A 22,054-nucleotide genomic window follows, 5' to 3' on the forward strand; every position below is an offset into this window, starting at 1 on the left:
AATGTGAATGAAAGTATAAAAAAAAAACTTTTAAAAGGACCATACTTTCATCCAATAAAAGTGAAACTACCTTAATCATTTATTTTAAATATTTCAAAAATTATATTCAATGAAATCAAATACTTTCCTTGTTATTAGGCAGACATCACAGTCCCTAGTGCATTAAGGTATCTCATAAATATTTGTTGAATAAAAAAATTTATGAAGATGGGCTGAGATATCTGTAAATAGGCCAGTTTTCCTAAAGTTAAGTCCTGAATTACTTTAAAGTATGTTGCAATTTTTTTTTTTTTAACTTTTATAATGGGTTGTGCTAGCCCTGGCAACACTGAACATTTTTCTGGTTTTTGACTATTTTAGAAAACAAAATAGAATAGTGCTGTCTCACTATTTACCAGGAAAGGAGTCCCTTTGAGACAAGTACATGTTACAAATTCAAAACATGTCAGATTTCTTCTTAAGGAAATCTAATTTATAATGCATCAACATGTTTCAAATGAAGTAACAAATTCTGAAATTCCACTAGAATTAACTTAAAAATGATCTAAATTATAGTAGTGTGACACAATTCTGAAGAAAATCTCACACAACTCCTTCAAGAGGGAGGTAATAGACCAACTATCTCCACAAAAAAACCATTTCACAACACTCCAATCTTGTGAAGACCACGTGTGCCCTTCCATTACCTATGGAAAAGTAACACATAGTCTACAAATACACTTCATAAAACAGTTTGTAGTTTATTTTTCCTGGTTCCTATTAGAATAAAATGTTAGCCAGATACATCTATAATCTGCTTTGTTAGAATACCCACAGCACTGGAAATAAAAACATAAATTAGAATCTACATATTATGTTAATTTAAGGAATGATAATTCAAGACAACTAACAAGATCAAACACTTAATAGAAAGAAATCTTTTCATTATAATCTTAGTTGCCTGAAAGAGCTGGGCAAAGAGACAATGAAAGTGAAAATCCATCTGCTGTGTGCTTCAATGTTTTTGAGTATGGAATTCTAAGATTAATACTGAGCAGCCTTAGATTTTGAATTCTCAAATTGACAATTATACATAGGATGGGTTAATAGAGGGCAGCAGACATCTTACATATTTTAATCATCAAATTCAAAACAGCAATTTTAACATTTCATTGCTAACCACTCTATTTGTTAAGAGAAATAATTGTGTTAATATTTGTGAACATACATAGATTAATACCTGGTACTTAATAAGCACTCATTAAAGGTGGGTTATTAGTGGAAATATTAATACTAGTAAGATTCTCTGGAGAAGAGAATAGCTACCCACCCCAGTATTCTCAGTTGGAGTATCCCATAGACAGAGGAGGCTGGCAGGCTGTACATGGTCCATGGGGCGGTGAAGAATCAGACATGACTGAGCAACTAACGCCTTCGCTTTTTTTCACTTTCACTAGTGTTAGCAGTAAATTACTAAAATAAAGATTAAATCACTATAAGATGGTATAGATTGTGCCATTTTCTCACTTCAGTTTGGCTAAATAAAAACAGGTACTGCCTAGTGATAATTAGTTCAGTACTAAATAAAATCACAGATCAGTCTGTGGAGTAATGTGCACCTCTGAAATTTCTTTCAAATTCTAAGAACTTCCAACTCTGCTTGTAGTAACTTTTTAGGTCAGAAGTTTTATGAAATTCCACTTTAAAAATATCTTTAGAAAATAAAGCAATTCCAAATGTTACAGATCGATCACAATTTCATCTAGTTTAAAAAAAATAGGCCAAATATAATTAATAAACATTACATTCGTGATTGTAACATACTGAATACATCTAAATTTTCATCAGGTTATTTCCTATTTGACTTCTCTAAAAAATACAAACTTTTAGAATTGAAAGCTGTAGAAAATAATCTCTTGTGAGTTTCCTCAATTTGCTAAACACAGATAAGTAATTATGGCATGTCCACATAAATGCAGAAAATAATTATAATTTTAAAATAAATTGACATTGAATCATATACAGTACCTGTTTTGTTCAATCAAAATTTTCAAAGTCCTTAGATTTGTCAAAACAACATCTGCATCCACACTAAAGTAATATTCACAGTTTTCATCCTGACGGCAAAAATCCCTGTTGTTGAAAAAGAAATAAAATAAGCATTAAGTAAACCAAATATTTGAAAATATTGGTTGAAAAATGTTAACATAAATCTCACGTAAAATAAGGTTTTTCTAAAGTACTTTTCTAATCAAAATAGTAAGACAATATCCAAAAGGGTAAATATTACTTTAAATTTCAAAATGGTCAGTTGATCAACACAGATGTTCATGGACAGAGTAATACTAAAAAGTTTAGGGCAAGTGAAATATATTTTCAAGCCATGAAATACTTTAAACCATAAAGCATCAGGTCAAATGCGCAATTTATGATTCAGCATTTAGTCCTCTCTAAAAGGGAAACATACTTTATACTAATGTTTTTGTCAACAGAATTTTTTCACAAATCAAAGTATTTTCTCCACACACCCACACACACACACACACCCACAGAGCAAAACTCTGTACATCTACAATTTAGTTTAAGTGAAATCTTGGAGCTACAGGTGTGTAACTCTTTAGGTATCAGTACTTTTTAAACTTGATTTACATGGAATTCTTTCTAACATAGTCACTGTCCTGCTTTTTATATGGGGACATGGATTATGATATATGCTTTTCCTGGTACAGTCTGGAGCATTATCATCAGGAACACAAAGGAATGAACTACTTGTGATACATGACAAGCTTCCAAGTATTGTGGTTTCTGCATTTGGGGTTCCTTCTGAGCTCTCCTCCATCACTGCTGATCCAAATTATCACTTTCTGCTATTGACAATATTTATCTCCAAAACACATTTGTTTCTAAGCAAATGTCAAACAGGATACAACAGGAAGATAGTTAAAATTGTGCAAAAAAGAAAAATTAGAGGAAATTATTTTAAAATACTCTATGTATGGTGACAGATGATAACTAGAGATTGTGGTGATTATTTCACAACATATGCAAATATTAAAGCATTATGTTGCACACCTGAGACAAATATTATATGTGAATTATACCTCAATATAAAATAATAAACTAAAAATTTTTTTAAAAAGCAGCCCAGATTATCTTGGATAAAAATTGAAACATTTATACTACATGATTTCAAGATGAATATAAATTCTTGGTAATGAAGTGTGGCATTCATCTTAGAGCAACAAGATAGAATAGAGAGTTCCCAATCACGCAAAAATATTTAGTCACCTAATTTAGGACCAAGGCCAACTCAATTAAGTAGGAAAAGAAAAGCCTTAAATTAAAAAGGAGTGGGGCTCTGTAACAACCTAGTGAGGTGAGATGGGGAGAGAGATGGGAGGAAGGTTCAGAGGGAGGGCACTTATATATATCTATGGCTGACTCATGTTGATATTTGGCAGAAAACAACAAAATTCTGTAAAGCAACTATCCTTCAATTAAAAAATAAATAATTTTAAAAACAGAAATAAAAGGGGTATTGAAACAACTGGAATTTCATTTGCAAAGAATGAAATTTGACCCCCTACTTCACTCAAAACACAAAAATGTTTTCAAGATGAATTGCAGATTGAAACATCTTAGACATAAATAATAGAATGATAAAGCTTATGAAAGAAAAATTTCAAACAATGGATTCATGACATTAGAATAAGATTTCTTAAATAGAAAATAAATACCAAAGCATAAAAAATGAAACAGAATTTTATTAAGATTAAAATTTCTTCTCATTGAAAGGCAATACTTAAAAAGCCAGAGTAAGATATCTTTCCATACCCAGTAGGGTGGCTAAAACAAAAAGATGGGCAATAAATGTTGACAAACATGTGGAGCAGCTGGAGCTATACCACCTTGCTGTTAGAAGTGTAAAATGTCCATCTATTTTGGACTATTCAGCAGTTTCTTAAAAAGTTAAACATAATCTGTCCTAACCCTGTGCCCTAGTTAGTCCATTCCTTGGTATTTTCCAAATATATTCTAAAGGATATATGTACACACATGCACACACACACAATGCATTGTATTCACACTTCTAATAAAGAATCTTCTTTAGCAGTCTTATTCATAATGGCCTAAAACTCTACACAACCCAATGCCTATCAATTGTAGAGAATATAAAGCACTTGTAATATATTCATATGGAAAAATACTAGTCAGCAATGAAAAGGAATGAACTGCTGATAATTGTAATGACATAAGCAAATTACAGAATACTGTGCTGAGGCAAAGTCAGACACAACAGAGCACATACAGAAGCTTTTAAATGAGAGAAAACAGGTTCTAAATGTGGACCCATGTACTCTCCAATGATTAAGTTACAGAACCCTTAGTATTAACATCAGTTTGATTTTTCCAAGGTCTGCTTTCCTGCCAGTCCTTATATGCCCACAGTAGGCACTGTTGATCACTCGGAGCAGAGCGACCATAGCACAATACAAGAATATCTCCTGCTAAGAAGGGACCATCTCTTACCTTTTAATTAGTAGCTCTCTAACCACTGATGGACATATTCAACAATCACTGAATAAATGATTGTCTTTACTGCAACCAAAATTTTATAAATAATCTGTCTGAAGTTATTAAAGGGGCTAGACAAAGGACCTAAAGTATTTACTTTATTTGGTTATAGTACTATTTAGATCATGCATGCTAAGTCGCTTCAGTCATGTCCAACTCTTTGCAACCCAATGAACTACAGCCCACCAGGCTTCTCTGTCCATGGAATTCTCCAGGCAAGAATACTGGAGTGGGCTGCCATTTCTTCCACCAGAAGATCTTCCCAACCCAGGGATCAAACCCGCATCTCCTGTGGCTCCTGCATTGTAGGCAGATTCTTTACCACTGAACCACTGGGGAAGCCCAGGAGGTAACTAAAATATCTGAAACATACATTTCTGTCTCACAAAACCTTCAGCTAATACATATTTAAATCACTGTTACATCAGTCACATAACTCATTTGTCTGAGGATTTAAATCATGAACTGAAGTTCAGTTAATAGTTTCATTAAATATATTGACTTTCAGCCATTAAAAGAAAATTGTAAATAATTTTAATTGCCCTTTAGACATAAATACACTCAAACATAGATATAGTTCTAAAGCAGAGGCTTGTTCCTGTGTGGATACACACATGTACACACACACATGTACATATACACACATGTGAACACACAGTTGAGACATCCAAGTTTACAATATTAATTTTGAAGAAAAGTTTCTTTAGTAGATACTGGTGGAATTTATATTTGCTAAAACGTACATTCCCATGTTTCTGGCTTCAGCTTGACTTAGGTTTTCTTCTGGTCCTACTATTTTTAGAGTAGTGATTTCATGTTTAGCCTTATCAAAAAATACTTTGATGTCCTTTTCATGATAAACTTCCTGTAACATATTTTAAAAATTGAAAATTAGTTTCAAAAAAAAAGAAGTGAGAGAAAAGACAACTGAAGTTTTCATATGGAAGGATGGTTTCACATTCGAAATTGTGAACTCCACAATTCACATATTCACTCAATTACAGACAAAATGATAACTATATTAAACACACTACATATTTAAATGCCATCTAAATATCACAGGAAGAACCTAAAATAAGATATTTAGGAATTTTTTAAAAGATACTTTAAAATTATTTTAATATCTACTTCTCGACAGATCCTTGCATTAATATTTAATCCCTAAGTGCTATAAAACATTTCTAACTTGAGAGGGAAAAAAGGCTTGTGGTAGAGAATCTTAGATATGTGTTATAAAATATCCATAAAAATATCTATTAAACCTAACTGATTAATCTGTTATGTTTTTTATAAAATAAATATTACAATGTTATTTTAATCAGAGAGAAAAATTTATGGTCATATAAAAAGTCATTTTTTTACAAAAAGAAGGGAAAATTGATAAGATTTTATTGATAAAGAAATATGATGAGAAAATTATCAACATCAAAAATCATCAAACTAGTGTGATTCGACTGCTAAAATTTAGATAAGATTATCTCCATCATTAGAGAACTTCAGAGCCTTTTATTTATCAAATCTCACAAGTATTTTTGAAAGTTTTTCACAGCTCGTTAAAATGACATCATACAAAAGCTGCAGAGAGGTTAATATTTTAAATAAAAGAAGATAAAAACTCCTGTTATCAAGGGGTTTTAGGTCCTATGAAAGGAGGAAAAGTTTAAGACATATTTCATAAAAAGAAAATACTTTAATATAAGTAATATATTACAATGCATTTTACAAAAAGCAAATGCTCAATGCATTCACCCTTTAAAACTTATTTGAGCTAGTTTTTTGCAGATATACTAAATAAAATAGTCTCTGGAAAAGGCGAATGACTAGCTGATATGTATACCAGAAAGAACAATGTCAAACTAAAAGTATTAAGACAAAAGAGAGAAAAAATATATAGTTCATGGCTACTGAGTTTCTCCAGATGATAATAATGTCAACAGTTTCAACATGAAAGAGATAAGTAAATGGAAAAACATTGAGGAAAAATGTCTTTAAGTTTAGACTATATGTGGGAGGTATTTGGGAGGATCTGAATATTTTTTGAAGGAAATGAAAATATCAAAAGCCTTTGGGAAAGAGTATGCCATTGTGTGATTAATCAAAACAATGCTGTATCTGCAAGACATTTCAAGTTCTGATGTTAAGTATTATCACTGAGTGCATGCTGAGCTGCTTCAGTCATCCGACTCTGCGATCCCCTGGTCTGTAGCCTGCCAGGCTCCTCTGTCCATGGGATTCTCTAGACAAAAATACTGGAGTGGGTTGCCATGCCCTTCTCCAGGAGATCTTCCTGACCCAAGGACTGAACCCGCATCTCTTGCAATATAGGCAGATTCTCCACCATCTGAGCCACCAGGGAAACCCAGATATTATCATTAGCTATGATTTTATGACCAGTTCTATAAAAGTAAGTACCAGAACGAACCCAAAGGCAAAGGACTATAGACTCTTTGACATCTCTTCACTATCTATTAGGTTAAATTTATTAAAATGGCTGATAGTCAACCATTTCTGATCTACAAAAAAACTGACAGCTTCATGTGGCTTATCTCAGTACTATACTAGTTACTGTATTTGAAAATACTTAGGTGCGAAAGAGGCAAGTAAGTGAGTAAGTGTCAGTCGCTCAGTCCTGCCCAACTCTTTGCGAACCTATGGACTGCAGCCCACCAGGCTCCTCTGTCCATGAGATTTTCCAGGCAAGGAGACTGGAGTGGGTCACCATTTCCTTCTCCAGGGGATCTCCCCAACTCAGGGATTGAACCCGAGTCCCCTGAACTGCAGGCAGATTCTTTACTGATTGAGCTACAAGGGAAGCCCCCTAAAGAGGCAAAGCAGTAATGATTTCAAAACCCCCACATAATTTAACCCAATTTTTAAAATTTTTTAGACATGAACAAATAATAACAAATAGTTTCAACTAAGATCAACGTTTTCATATAAAATAATTCATTTATCAAATACTTACTTTGTTATGAATAAAGAATTTAAGTGCTTCTTTTGGGTAATCCAGAGTCAACAATGTGTTCAGAAATCGAGGTAGGAAAGGGGTTGGTTGCTCAATAAAAACACCTATTGTTACATTTGGATAGACCTTTGTTTTATGTCAAACATAAAAACAAATTATCATTAGCATGGGTTTACTTTAAATTCTATTCAAGTATTAATCAATACAGCACAAAACATACTATAATATCAGTACAACATAACGTTGATTGCCCAGTGGCAATTCTCTAATACATTTTTGTAGACCCCATCAATGATTTTTACTGAATAACATCTTGACATTATGATTCAAGTTGAAGAGGAACCTCACTACTATATTTACTACAGGGACACTATAATTAAAGTTATTGCTTCCTCTACTATTTAATGTTCCCTTTAAAGTAGTCCTAAAAGAAACTTTCTTTATATATGAATCTATTTTGACAGCTTCATCTCAGAAATCAAAATGCTAACTGTGCTTCCTTGTTTGTTTCTATGGCTTGGAAACTGAATGGTTAATCTGTGCCTCAAATAAAGTAATCATAGAGATTATTATGAGAAACCTCATTAAGTCTCATTACTAAAATCATGAGACTTTATGTATGAATCATTAATATCATTTTACTGATAGTTCTTTATTTTGCTTCATTATTATATATAAGGAAAGCTATTTTGCATCACTAATATATCTTATCTTGTATCGATTTTTATATATTTTCTTAATTTCTATTTGGGTAAGTGTTAGAAGATGGCTTATCTGTCACTCATTTCATGAAAAATTCTGAAATATCTATTATTAGTCAATCCTTGTGATCAGAAGCATTTAGAAAATGGAGGGAAAGTTCCTGGCTTGGAAACTTACAAATGGTTGAGGAAGGCAGAAATATAAGTAAATAACCATGCAATAGTATGGTATTTTTATTGAAACTATATGAAAGATTTCTTTATAATACCTTTTTAAATCCATGTCTTGAAGCTTAACTTTAGATTTTTAAATTACAAATTATATACAGATGGGTGAAGGAGATCAAAAGGTAAAAAGAAAAGACAAATAAGAACATCACACTATTGATCAAGAAAAAATTTTAAATAACAAAAAACTTCTAAAAATAAAGATTACAGATTTTTTAAAGTGCCATATATATTCAGCACCAAATTAGGTACCTCTCCCCCATCTTTTCACACATAATACCTCATGTATTCCTCTGTCATCTGGATGATAACCTAATTTGTGTGGATTGAAGTACAACTCAAACACGGTTGTACATATCAATTCATTGTATGTATTCATTCAGTTACCCAAATATTTATTACTAAGTCAATAAACAAAGACAAACAACTAAAGAAAAAAAAATCTACCTTGTAGGAGTTCTCAATTTAATAGGGGAAATGAGTAAAAACTGGATGACAACTCTCCCTTATCAAATGAAGTGATGCATGTCATTTAAATTTCATAATAACCTTAGAAGTCATTTATTATCCCAAATTTACAATATGAGGAAAAGGAGATTTAGAGCAACTCAGAACACATGAATTAGTAGGTAAAGAGTTAAGCTTCAACACGCTATATCTCCACTATCAATCTAAGCTCATTTTATACACTAATGATAACAACAGTGCACCAATGATGATAACAGTTACGTATTATTCAAAGCTTAGCATTTCATATATACAATTTATCATATAAAATATCACTGTATACATCAACATATATGTGTAATTTCTTTAAGCCTCCTACCAATCCTCTGAGACAACCATTATCATTTTTACATATAAAGAAACTTGCCTATGGCCCACATCTTAGAATATGGTAGCCCTAGACCTTAACTACTCATATAATTTTAATATTTATAGGCATAATTACTAAATAAATAAAATACATAAGGAATTTATTTTTATAATAAAATGGCTTTCCTTTCTAGCAGTCTGTAAGACAAAAACGGCTTGAGAATCAAGTTATTCCTATGTGCAAAAAAAAAAGATAAAAAATTATAATATAAATATTTTTCTGTCTTGGCACTAGAAAGTTTATGTTAACAGGAAACCAAACAGATAAAAAATTTTAACTCTCCCTCCAGAAGACAGCACTCTTCTGAAAAAAAGATCAGGATGAATTTTTAAACATCTTCATGATGCAGCTTCATTCAGAAATTTTCTGGCTTTCTTTCCAGATAGGAAACATTCAGCTTGTTATTTCAGAGACTGGCCAAAAAAATCTTAGTTTCAGGTAAAAGAGGGCTCTATTCAGACTCACCCAAATATGAACAAATTACTCTTTATCCTCCCTTTCAGACAGTGATAAAAACAGAAACTACTTAATTCAGGACATTTAGTACTTTACAGTGATATTATTTTGAATTTGCATGGGTCCAGAAGTCACCAGAACTATATTAAGGGGAATTTTATTTGTGTCTACACTTATCTGGCATGCTGTAGATATTCAACAAAATTATGGTAAGTGAAGGAAACAATCAGTCTTAATGACAAAATTATCCTTAGAACCCATTGTTCATACACGTAATAGACTTCCAAATTATAAGAGCCATTTTTTGGAAGAAAAATATTACTACAGGATATCCTAAAACTGCTCTGGTTGATGACAAAAGGATGCATAAAACATTTTATACATAAATAATAATTACTTCCAATGGCATGTTTATCTTCAAAGTATAAATGGCAAACTATAGCTATAATTCTGTATGAAATCTGTGTATAAAGTAGCACTATGCCTGGCATATAATATATATGTGACATCTAGGCAAAATTGCACAGTGGTCAAAATTACAGGGTCTAGAACCAGATTGCCTAAATTCAAATCACACTTCCAATATTAAAAAAAAAAAAAAATTGCATGCCTTAGGTAAGTTACTTAATGTGGAGGTACCTCAGTTTTCTCATCTGTAAACCTCAGTCAAACCTATGGGATTTGTAAAATTAATATGTTACTATATATAAAATACTAAAATAGTCCTTAGTTATTTATTATTTTTAAATCATCAGATTTGAAAATCAAGCACAGATAAAATTAGTCAATAAAAATACTGAAACATTATAACCATTATTTTCCTCAATCTTTGACCAAGTTAAAGACTAAAAACAAGAATTCCCACTCATAGCAAGCTAGTAAATATTAACAACTAAGCCCTTTTTACTAGGGTCAATTGGGGTCAATTATTATCTGGTTTTTCTAGAAATACACATATCCAGCAATTTTCTGTCATCCTGCTTTAGATTTATAAATCTATCATCTACCAAATTATCAATACTATAAAATAATGTGTTGTTTTTATTTTACAAATCATTGCATTTCATGAAAATATACTTTTATTACTACATTTCATCCAGAGTCAATTCCACTCACATCTATTGCAGACAAGTCAATTGTATCCACTTCACAAAGAGTGCAGCCATTATCTTGTGTCCATGCATTAGGTACATAGTTTCCAAAATAATTCAGGAGGATCTGGAAAAGAAGGAAAACTGCACTATTAACAAAAGTAAGACTTTCCCATCAATGTACTTTCATTCTATAAACCTCTAACTTCAAAGCATACTTTCTGCATTAGGTACATCCCCTTAATAATTCTATGAATATCTGTCACCCAGAAATACACAATAAACAAAGTTCTCTACAGACTGTGAATCATAAATGAAAGCAAACTTTGTCTAGAAATGCCAAAAAATGCATTATACATCATAAAAGTCACATTTCATTATATCAAAAATAAGAAGAGACACCATTAAAGAAATATGTCAAACAATTTAACACAGTTTTAATTGAGCTAATGAAACTTATTAATCAAAACAAATAAAAGCAGTTATGTGAACAGTAATTTAGTAATAATATAAAGATGCTTAAAGGCTCAGTCTAGACATGTACAGGGAATGGGTTAGTGCCAATGTGACCTCTTACCACCATCACCACACAAAACAAATATTGTATATACTTTTATTACCAAAAGGCACTAAAGTCTTCTGAGAAACTATGGTACTCACTATAACCCAGGCTTCTGGGCAGTGATTCTGGAATACTGACTTGAGGAAAAGAAAGCCTGTAGATTAAAAAAGACCTAGAATAAGTTCTAATTAGAGCCACCCCACAAACCCTATCAATAATAAACTAGAGTGGGGAGGGGAGGTAGAACAAGATGGCAGAGTAGGGAGATCTTGGGCTCACCTCCCCCCACACATACACAAAAATTACAACTACATAGAGAGAACCATCTCTGAGAACGACCATAAGACTAACAGAAAATATTTTCCACAACTGGAGATAAGAAGAAAAAGCAACAATGAGACAGGTAGGAGGAGCAGAGATGCAGTTTAGTCAGAACCCATGCCCACAGTGGAGCAATCCACAAGCAGGGGGGGGCATCACAGTCCTCGGGGTCTTCCCCAAAGGGCCAAGGGCCCAAGCCCAACATTGGGCTCCCTATCTTAGAAGACCTGCACCAGGAAGATGAGCCACCATAAAATCTGGCTTTAACACCAGAGGGGCTTACATGTGGCAGAGCCAGAAGCCTGTAGGAAACTGAGACTGCTCTTAAAGGGTGCAGGCACAGATTCACTCTTTCCAAATCCCAGTGCAGAGGCAGCAGTTAGAATAGTGCCTGGGTCATACAAGAAGGAAATTCATTTATTAATTTTAGGGCATGTGCCTAAGAGGCACGGATCTGTTGAAACTTGCTGAGTATAAAGGAGCGGTCAGATTGTGGCCAGGCCTTACAGGTGGTTGTACTGGGAACCAGCCCCATATACTACTGCACCCAAAGCAAGTGCAACTCAGTGATAACAGGGGTGTGCACACAGCCCACACAGAGGACAGTCCTGGAGCACCTGTCTCTGTTGGCCAGGAGGGGCCACACTACTGGGCCCCACAGGACACCTTCTGTACAAAGTCACTCTTTAAAGACCGGGAGAAAATAGGTGATCTACCTAATGCATAGAAACAGAAAATTAGTTTATATGAGGAGACAAATATGTTCCAAACAAAAGAACAAGACAAAACCTCAGAAAAAGAATCAAATGAAATGGAGCTAAGTTAGAAACTTGAGGGAATCACAGGCAGATTAGATGATGCAGAGGAAAGGATCAGCAATATGGAAGAGAGGCTAATAGGAAATCACCCAATCAAAACAGCAAAATGAAAAAAGAATTTTAAAAAATGAGGATAGTTTAAGGAGCCTCTAGGGCACAATAAGCATTCTAACATTTGTATTATAGAGTCCCCAGAAGGAAAAGAAAGGGACAGAGATATTTCAAGAGACAATGGATGCAAATTCCCCTAAACTGGTGAAAGAAACACATTCAAGTCTAGGAATCCCAGAGAATTCCAAATAAAGTCAATCCAAAGGGACCTACACAAATACACTACCATCACAATGTCAGAAGTTAAAGATAAAGAGAGTATTATGGTCAGCAAAAAACAAAACAAACATGTCACATACAAAATAAACCCTGTGAGATTATCAGCTGATTTTTCAGCAGAAAATTTGTAGACCAAAAGGAATGGCATGACATATTCAAAGTACTCCAGTACTCTTGCCTGGAAAATCCCATGGACGGAGGAGCCTGGTAGGCTGCAGTCCATGGGGTCACAGAGAGTCAGACATGACTGAGCGACTTCACTTTCACTTTTCACTTTTATGCATTGGAGAAGGGAATGGCAACCCACTCCAGCGTTCTTGCCTGCAGAATCCCGGGGATGGGGTCGCACAGAGTCGGACACAACTGAAGTGACTTAGCAGTAGCAGTAGCATTCAAAGTACTGAAAGGAAAAACACAACCAAGAACCTCTATCTGGTGAAGTTAACATTCAGTGTTGAAGAAGAGATAAAGAGTTTACCAGAACAGCAAAAGGTAAATGAGTCCATCACCACTAAGCCAACCTTATAAGAAATGTTAAAGGGTCTTCCTTATAGAAAAGACAAGAACATAACCAGAAATATGAAAATTATAAAAGAGAAAAATACCACCAGTAAAGCCAAATATATAGTAAAGGTAATGGATCAGCCAACTATACAGCTAGTATGAAGGTTAAAATACAAAACTAGTAAAATCAAATATTGTCTACAATAATTATTTAACAATGTACAAAATAAAAAATGTAAAATAAGACACCAAAAACATAAAATGTGGCAGAGGGGAGTAAAAATGTAGTGTTTTTAGAATACAGCCAAATTTGAGCAATGGTCAACTTAAAATATACTGGTATTTACTATATAAGAACTTCATAGTAACCATAAATCAAAAACATATAATAGATACACAAAAGATAAGGAGGAAGTAACACAAACATAACTCAGTAACCAAATCATAAGGGACTAAGAGAAGAAAGGAACAGAGAAGAATACCAAAAATAACCAGAAAACAACTAACAACATTGTAATAAGTACATGTCTGTCAATAATTACTTTAAATGTAAATGGACTAAATGTTCAAATCCAGAAAATAGAGTGGCTGAATGGATTAAAAGAAAAACAAGCTCCATATACATGCTTCCATCAAAGTACTCACTTGACATCTAAAATCACACAAAAAGTGAAGGGATAAAACAGGGTATTCTCAAACATATAAAGAAGACTTAATATGTATTCATCTCAAACTATTTCAAAAAACTAAAGGGGAAGGAAGGAATGCTTTCAAACTCATTCTACATGGCCAGCATTACCCTGATATCAAAATCAAAGATACTATGAAAGCAGAGAAAATAATAGATAATTATCCCTGATAAACATGAATACAAAAATCTTCAACAGAATATATATAAGCAAACAAAATTCAGTAACACATTAAAAGGATTATATATCATGATTCAGTAGGATTTACTCTAGGGACACAAGAATAGTTCAATATATTCAAATCACTCAATGTGAAACACCACATTAACAAAATAAAGGATAAAAATCATATAATCAGATGCAGTAAAACTTTCGACAAAATTCAATATCCATTTTACAACAAAAACTCTCAACAAAGTGGTTACAAAGGAAACATACCTCAACCTAAAGGCCATATATGACAAACCCACAGTTCATGTCACATTCAGTGGTGAAAAGCTGAAAGCATTTCCTCTAAACTAGGAAGAAAACAAGGATCCCACTCTTCCCACTTTTATTCAACATAGTTTGGAAGCCCTTGACAGAACAATTAGGCAAGAAAATGAGATAAAATTTATCTAAATCGAAACTGCCACTGTTTGCAGATGACATGTACCACATATAGAAAATTCTAAATACTCCACACAAAAAACTATTAGGTCTACCAAATGAATTCAGTAAAGTTACAAGATACAAACAAGACACAGAAATCTATTGCATTTCTATACACTAATAATAATTGACCAGAAATTTACAATTGCATAGGGAAGAATAAATTTCCTAGGAATAAATTTAATCAAGGAAATGAAAGATTTGTACTCTGGAAACTATAAAACATTGGGGAAAGAAACTGAGGAAGACACAATTAAATGAAGAGATAAACTGTGCTCACAGACTAAAAGAATTAATACTGTGAAAATGTCCATACTACTCAGAGCAACCTCCAGATTCAATGTAATTCCTATTAATTAATACCCATTAATTAATACCCATAGCATTTTTCACACAACTAGAATAGTCCCAAAATTTATATGAAACAACAAAAGAAGTCAAATAGTCAAAGCAATCTTGAGAAAGAAGAACAAAACTGGAAGTATTGTGCTCCCTGATTTCACACTATACTACAAAGGACAGTAATCAAAACAATATAGTATTGACATGAAAACAGACACATAGATAAAAGGAATAGAATAGACAGGCCAGAAATAAACCTACACTTATATGGTTAATGATCTATGACATAGAAGGCAAGGATATACAATGAGAATAGATAGCCTCTTTAATAAATGGTGCTGGGAAAACTGGACAGCTACATTCAAAAGAACCAAAATGGACTACTTTCTCATACCATATATTATACAACAAGAAACTCAAAACAGATGAAGGAATTAAATCTTTTAAATCTAAGACCTGAAACCATAAAACTTGTAGAATAAAACATAGATAGTATGCTTTTTAACATTGGTTGTTAGCAGTGGTTTTTGGTTATGCCTCCTCAGGTAAGGAAAACAAAAGCAAAATAAACAAATGGGACTAAATCAAACTTAAAGTTTTTGCACATATAACAACTTCTGCACATGAAAATACCATCAACAAAACAAAAAGGTCACCCACTGCATGGCAGAAGATATTTGCAAATGCTATGTCCAAAAAAGAGGTTAATATCCAAAATATACAAAGAACTCATACAATTTAATATTAAAAAAAGAAACAACAACCCAGTGAAAATACAGGCAGGGGATCTGAATAGATATTTCACCAAAGAAGACATACAAATGGCCATCAGACTGATGAAAAAATGCTCAACAAAATTAATCATCAGGTAAATGCAACCAAAACCACAATGAGATACCTGTTAAAATAGTTGATAATACTATCAAAAAACACAAGTAACAAGTGTTGGCAAGGATGTAGAAAAGTGGGAACCCTTATGCAATGCTGATGAGAATGCAAATTGATGCAGCCACTATGGAAAAGAGGATGAAGGTCCCTCAAAAAATGAAATACAGAACTAACATATGATGCACATATTCCATGTCTAGGTATTTTTTCCAAGAAAACAAAAACACTAATTCAAAAAGATATATACACACCTATGTTCAGTGAAGCATTATTTACAATAGCTAGGATATGGAAGCAACCCAAGTGTCCATCATTAGATGAATGTATAAAGAAATTGTGAAATATATATACATATAAATGTATATATATATATATATATAATGTAATATTACTCAGCCATAAAAGGAATGAAATTTTGCCATTTGCAACAACATGGATAAACCAAGAGGATTTTATTCCAAGTGAAATAAGTCAGACAATGAAAGGTTAATGCCATATGATTTCACATATATGTGGAATCTAAAAACAGATGAATAAACATAACTAGTCATAAACAATCATAGACACAAGAACAAACAGGTGGTTACCAGAGGGGATGAGAGTGGTGGGATGAGAAATTTAGATGAGGGAGATAAATAAGTACAAATTTCCAGGTACAAAATAAATGAGACGTGCATGAAATGAACAGTGTGAAGAATGTAATAAATAATAATGTAATACCTTTTATGGTGATATAATGATAATTAGATTTATTATAGTGATCATTTTGTAAAGTACAGAAATATCGAATCACTATGTTGTACACCAAGAACTAACATAGTATTTTAGGCAATTATAACACTTCAAAAAGAAATAAGTAAGCAAACAATCTCATAGAAAAAGAAATCAGATATATGGTTACCAGAGGCAAGAGGTGGACGAGCTGAACTTGGATGGTGATCAAAAGGTACAAATTTCAGCTATAAGTACTGCAGATGTAATAAACATGATAAATACAATTAACACTGCTCTAAGTTATTCATGAAAGTTGTTAAGAAACGAATCCTGAGTTCTCATCACAAGAAACATTTTTTTCTTTTATTTTGTACTTATATGAGATGACAGATATTTACTAAACTTATACAGTGCTATGTGTCAATTATAAAACTGGAAGAAAAAAAAATAAAGCATGACACTGTTTCCCCACCTACCCCTTTCATATATCTCAGAGCATCTCCTTTGTGATCCCCCTTCTCCTTAATCATCTGTTGGCATTCATTTTATCTATAAAATCTTTATAGATAACTTACCTATAAAATTTATCTATAAAATCCTTCATTACGTTTTGGATTTAGGAGAAGGTGGAGGAAGATGGATGGAAGAGAGAGGTAAACACATTGAAAGATACTCTGAGCCCTCAAAAAACTATCTTGAACGTCCCCAGCGTGTAAACATTTTAAGAAAAATTCCGCTGACCTTACTTAAAGAAATTACTAAACATTCTAACCTTCAATTTTAACCCCTAGAATGGTAGAAACAGCTAAAGTTTTTAAATTTTTCTTTATTATTTCTTGTCATAAACTATAATTATCTCACTTCAACACAGTGAAGCTAAAACAAATTAGCTTTGGCTGTAATTTTATATTACTGATAAAAGGAAGCACCTAAAATCCTCATTATGTTTGCGTAATCATTAATTTTTCATTGAAAAGATGAGATGAACTAAAAGAAAAAAATGTTCATATGTTAAATATGATAGTTAAAAATGCACAGAAGTACCAATTGAATTTTTCTAGCTTCCTAAGATCATGGCATCCGGTCCCATCACTTCAGGGGAAATAGATGGGGAAGCAGTGGAAACAGCGGCTTACTATTTTTCTGGGCTCGAAAATCACTGCAGATGGTGATTGGAGCCATGAAATTAAAAGACGCTTACTCCTTGGAAGGAAAGTTATGACCAACCTAGACAGCATATTAAAAAGCAGAGACATTACTTTGCCAACAAAGGTCCATCTGTCAAGGCTATGGTTTTTCCAGTGGTCATGTACGGATGTGAGAGTTGGACCATAAAGAAAGCTGAGCGCCGAAGAATTGGTGCTTTTGAACTGTGGTGTTGGAGAAGACTCTTGAGAGTCCCTTGGACTGCAAGGAGATCCAACCAGTCCGTCCTAAAGGAGATCAGTCCTGGGTGTCCACTGGAAGGACTGATGTTGAAGCTGGAACTCAAATACTTTGGTCGCCTGATGCGAAGATCTGACTCATTTGAAAAGACCCTGATGCTGGGAAAGATTGATGGCAGGAGGAGAAGGGGACAACAGAGGGTGAGATGGTTGGATGGCATCACCAAATCAATGGACATGGGTTTGGGAGACTCTGGGAGTTGGTGATGGACAGGAAGGCCTGGCGTACTGTGGTTCATGGGGTCACAAAGAGTTGGACACGACTGAGCGACTGAACTGAACTGAAGACCTTAAAAGAGATCTTATGGTATAGAATAGATAAAGAAGTTAGTTCAGTACTATTTTATCTGATTCCTTTCAAATATTTGGTATTCCATTCAAATATTTCTATTGCACTAAAACTGAAGCAAAGGCTATTGAAACAAGCACAGTATAATTACAAAGAGAAAAACCTCTGTTTTACATATATTATAGACAGTCACATTATTCTGTATAGCACAATTATAAGAAGTGGAAAAGTAACTCATTCACATCCCTCTTGTACTACATGAAAAGTCAGGAAACAAATTATGAGGCAGAAAATATGTAGTTATGATATTCATTAATGACATTTCAAGAATCAGTACAATGATTTGAATATGTTTCTATAATAAAAACAAAAATTTTACTATTGTCAAACTATATGTGCAAATGTTAATTATTCATGTCCTATATAACATTATGATTTTGAATTAAAAATAGAGATTCATGTTTAAATGGGTTCTCTATTAAGCATTATTTCTAAAAGGAATTTTTTAAAAAGCTGGTGAGAAATACACAATTTTGTTTTAAATATCCTGGGAAATAATTTTTTTAGAAGAAAAAACAAGTCCCCCCATGGTTGGACGTATCTAAAATTCCCACCTATATATAGACTGGCACCTTCCTCATCTCAGAAATCTCATACGAAATTAAATATTTATTTCATGAATTATTGATGAGTCTGTTAGGACCCCTAGGTGAATATGAAAATCAATATCTTTTTTAAAAGTTTAGAGCATAAAAGACATTACATTTAGTTTTCAGAATTTAAACTTCATAACTTTTTTACTTTTTACGTCTATTGGATTTTCAGAGATCACTAAGACTGGAAATCTCTCTCTTTTTGGATCTCTCATCACACAGGCAGAGGTTACTCATCACCCTTACCCTCTGTTTACATCTGTTTTCTTCATCAAAAGTCACAGACATTTGTGCTGGCAGCTTTGGAAAGTGCAGAAAGCTGTTTATGTAGTTAGTCTGTTCCAGGAAGTCCCCAGCTACTAGGTGGTAGGGCTTTCTTAATCCTGTTTTCACAATATCGAAACATTTCCAAGGGTGATGTCATGTCACTGGCAGAGAAACTTTTCCAACTGAATCTTTTCTTTTTTCTTTCATTTTTTTTCAAGTCACCCAGGTTTTCAAGGTCATAGTGACCCAAGCATTGAGGTTTATATGCACAAAATTAGAGTCCCCATTTTTATTGCAGATCATATTCATTTCTGAAATGACTTGTTTTCATGTGCAGATTAGACGATCTGCTTTTCTTATGTCTAACTTCTCTTTGCATATAAATACTACCAATTTCATAATGATTTACCTTAAGAAGTACATTATCTGATATTTAAAAGAAAAAAGTTAGGAATTAAAATAAGCATCTTATGATGTGTTACTAACAGTAAATAAGGTTCAAGAATAAAAAGCAAAACTTCAAACCGGAAGTCATGGTTTCTATCTAAAAACTGATTCATATTAGATTATACCTGGACAAGTATGAAGACAATTATGTATAATAAATAAAAAACATATTTCAAATAAAATGTTAATTTAAAAGCAACAAAGTTGTTTATACATCATTATGAAAACAAATGAAAAACATGAATGCTCAAAGGTACATATTGCAAGGACATAAAGACTGAAAGCAACCATAAATGGAAACAAAATGAGATGCAGTGGGATTATAAGTGATTTTTTAAATTATTTATAATTTAAAAGTTTTTCTTCCTAATAGCAGGAAATTTCAAGAAAGTAACTAAGAAATAAACTCATCTTTACATACTTTGGTCCATAAACACATTATCAACAATTTATCATTTATACATTATGCACATTTTTAAATAAAAATGGCTTAAATATTAACATTCATGAGGTTATGGCTCAAAACCACTGACATTATAATCATTCCTTACTAAATAAAATAATAAATAAAGCTAACATACAAAATATATAAAAATCCTTTCATCTTTATGATGGTTAAATAAAAATGGTGTATCTAAAAAGAGTAATCTGCTTTTTTTTTCCTTCATTATCCTAGGTAAAATGTGATATTTTTTAACATATTACTAAATAAAGTGTTGGCATTCATTGAATGCTCATTTATATAGTCCTTTCTCAAATTTTATATTATACCAAATATAATTTTACAATAAAAAAATTACTTCATTTTTGCTGCCAAATAGAATTATAAGGTCATGTCACAGAAAATATAATGGGATCATCATACTGCTTGAAATGCCAGAAACAGAGAGCCCAAACTAAAAATGTTGCTTGGAAGACTTAAAATTTCTTAGTACATACAGAACTTTCTAAATGACTAAGGACTAGAGTTAGTGTTCTTATGAGGTCTTTTAATCACTTTGTAAAACTATCAGCATTACCCTGGAAATCTGGAAAAAACTGGTGAATACAATGAAATCACTGAATACCAGGCCTCACTCAAGATACCTAAATTTTTGGGACCAACCGCCCTCTTAAAGTTTGATTCAAGTATTACATTACCAAGGAGAAATAGCACACTATTTAGTTGTAGATGTCTGGCTGTAGAAGTTCATTTATCTGTCTAGGGACAGTTACAGGGACCCACACATAAGGCATGAATATTTTGCCCTGCCAGAAAAAAATCCACTTCACTATTCCCAAGAATAATGCTACGTCATTGGACTATTTATAGACCTTGACATTCAATCACAATTTATTGAAAGACTGATATATGCTGCACATGTGTTGAAGCCTGGCAAAACAAAAAGTGAACAGGATAGATACGATTTCTATAATACCTAGGCTTACAGACCCAGTAAGAGACAAAAATTTAAAACAGGTCAATCCTATCCCTGTGTGGTATCCCTGTGTGTGGTATTATGTTCTGTGATAGACAAAGTTCCAGATATTATAAAAGCATGTAGGAAACTTGAGGAATAAAGACTAAGCTGACACCTAAAAGATGAATGGCTCAGCAGGTAAAGAATTCACCTGCAATGCAGGAGACAGGAGACATGGGTTCCATCCCTGGGTCGGGATGATCCCCTGGAAGAAGGCATGGCAACCCACTCCAGTATTCTTGCCTGGAGAGTCCCATGGATAGAGAAGCCCGGCAGGTTTCTGTCCAAAGGGTCACAAGAGAGTCAGACACAACTGAGTGACTAAGCAGACACAAAAGACGAATAGCATTTAATAAATGGGTACAGCAGATAGGAATCAGGGTCAGAGGATTCCAGAACAGTGATGTGCATGTACAGAAGACTTGCAGACAGAGGAAATATGAAACGTTTGCAAAGTTTAAATTAACTCAGTATGGCAGGAGTTGAGGGAGAGAATGAGAATGAGAAATGGTGTATAGATATTATAGTATCAGGAGTAGGAGAGTAGATGGGATGGTAGACTGGGGACACCTAAATCAGAAGCAAACTTCAAAGGAAAAAAAAAGAGCTTTACAAAACAAGTTGAGAATGTGGAACTTCATACCTAAGACTATAAGGGGCAGCACACAGGTTGAGTAATGTGACTGGGTTTTTGCTTCTGCAGAATACTCTAGGTCCAAGTTGTTAGCAGATGACTGTTATCCGTGAGAGGTTGCAGGTGGCCTGAACTAAAAAGTTGCTCTTGACTCTAAGAAAATTAGTC

General features: G+C 33.2%; 1 protein-coding gene across 1 annotated transcript in view; it reads right to left on the reverse strand.

Moving 5' to 3' along the window:
- Positions 1-22,054, reverse strand: part of PLOD2 (procollagen-lysine,2-oxoglutarate 5-dioxygenase 2) — a 117,839-nt gene that overhangs the window by 12,219 nt on the left and 83,566 nt on the right. Inside the window, exons 8-11 of the mRNA XM_061167810.1 lie at positions 10,898-10,999; positions 7,520-7,645; positions 5,298-5,419; positions 2,008-2,112 (exon numbers count right to left, since the gene is read on the reverse strand). Coding sequence (XP_061023793.1) covers positions 2,008-2,112; positions 5,298-5,419; positions 7,520-7,645; positions 10,898-10,999 — 455 coding nt within the window. The remainder of the gene's footprint in view (positions 1-2,007; positions 2,113-5,297; positions 5,420-7,519; positions 7,646-10,897; positions 11,000-22,054) is intronic.

The sequence above is a fragment of the Dama dama genome, chromosome 19 (assembly GCF_033118175.1).
Source record: "Dama dama isolate Ldn47 chromosome 19, ASM3311817v1, whole genome shotgun sequence".
NCBI classification, from domain to species: Eukaryota; Metazoa; Chordata; class Mammalia; order Artiodactyla; family Cervidae; genus Dama; species Dama dama.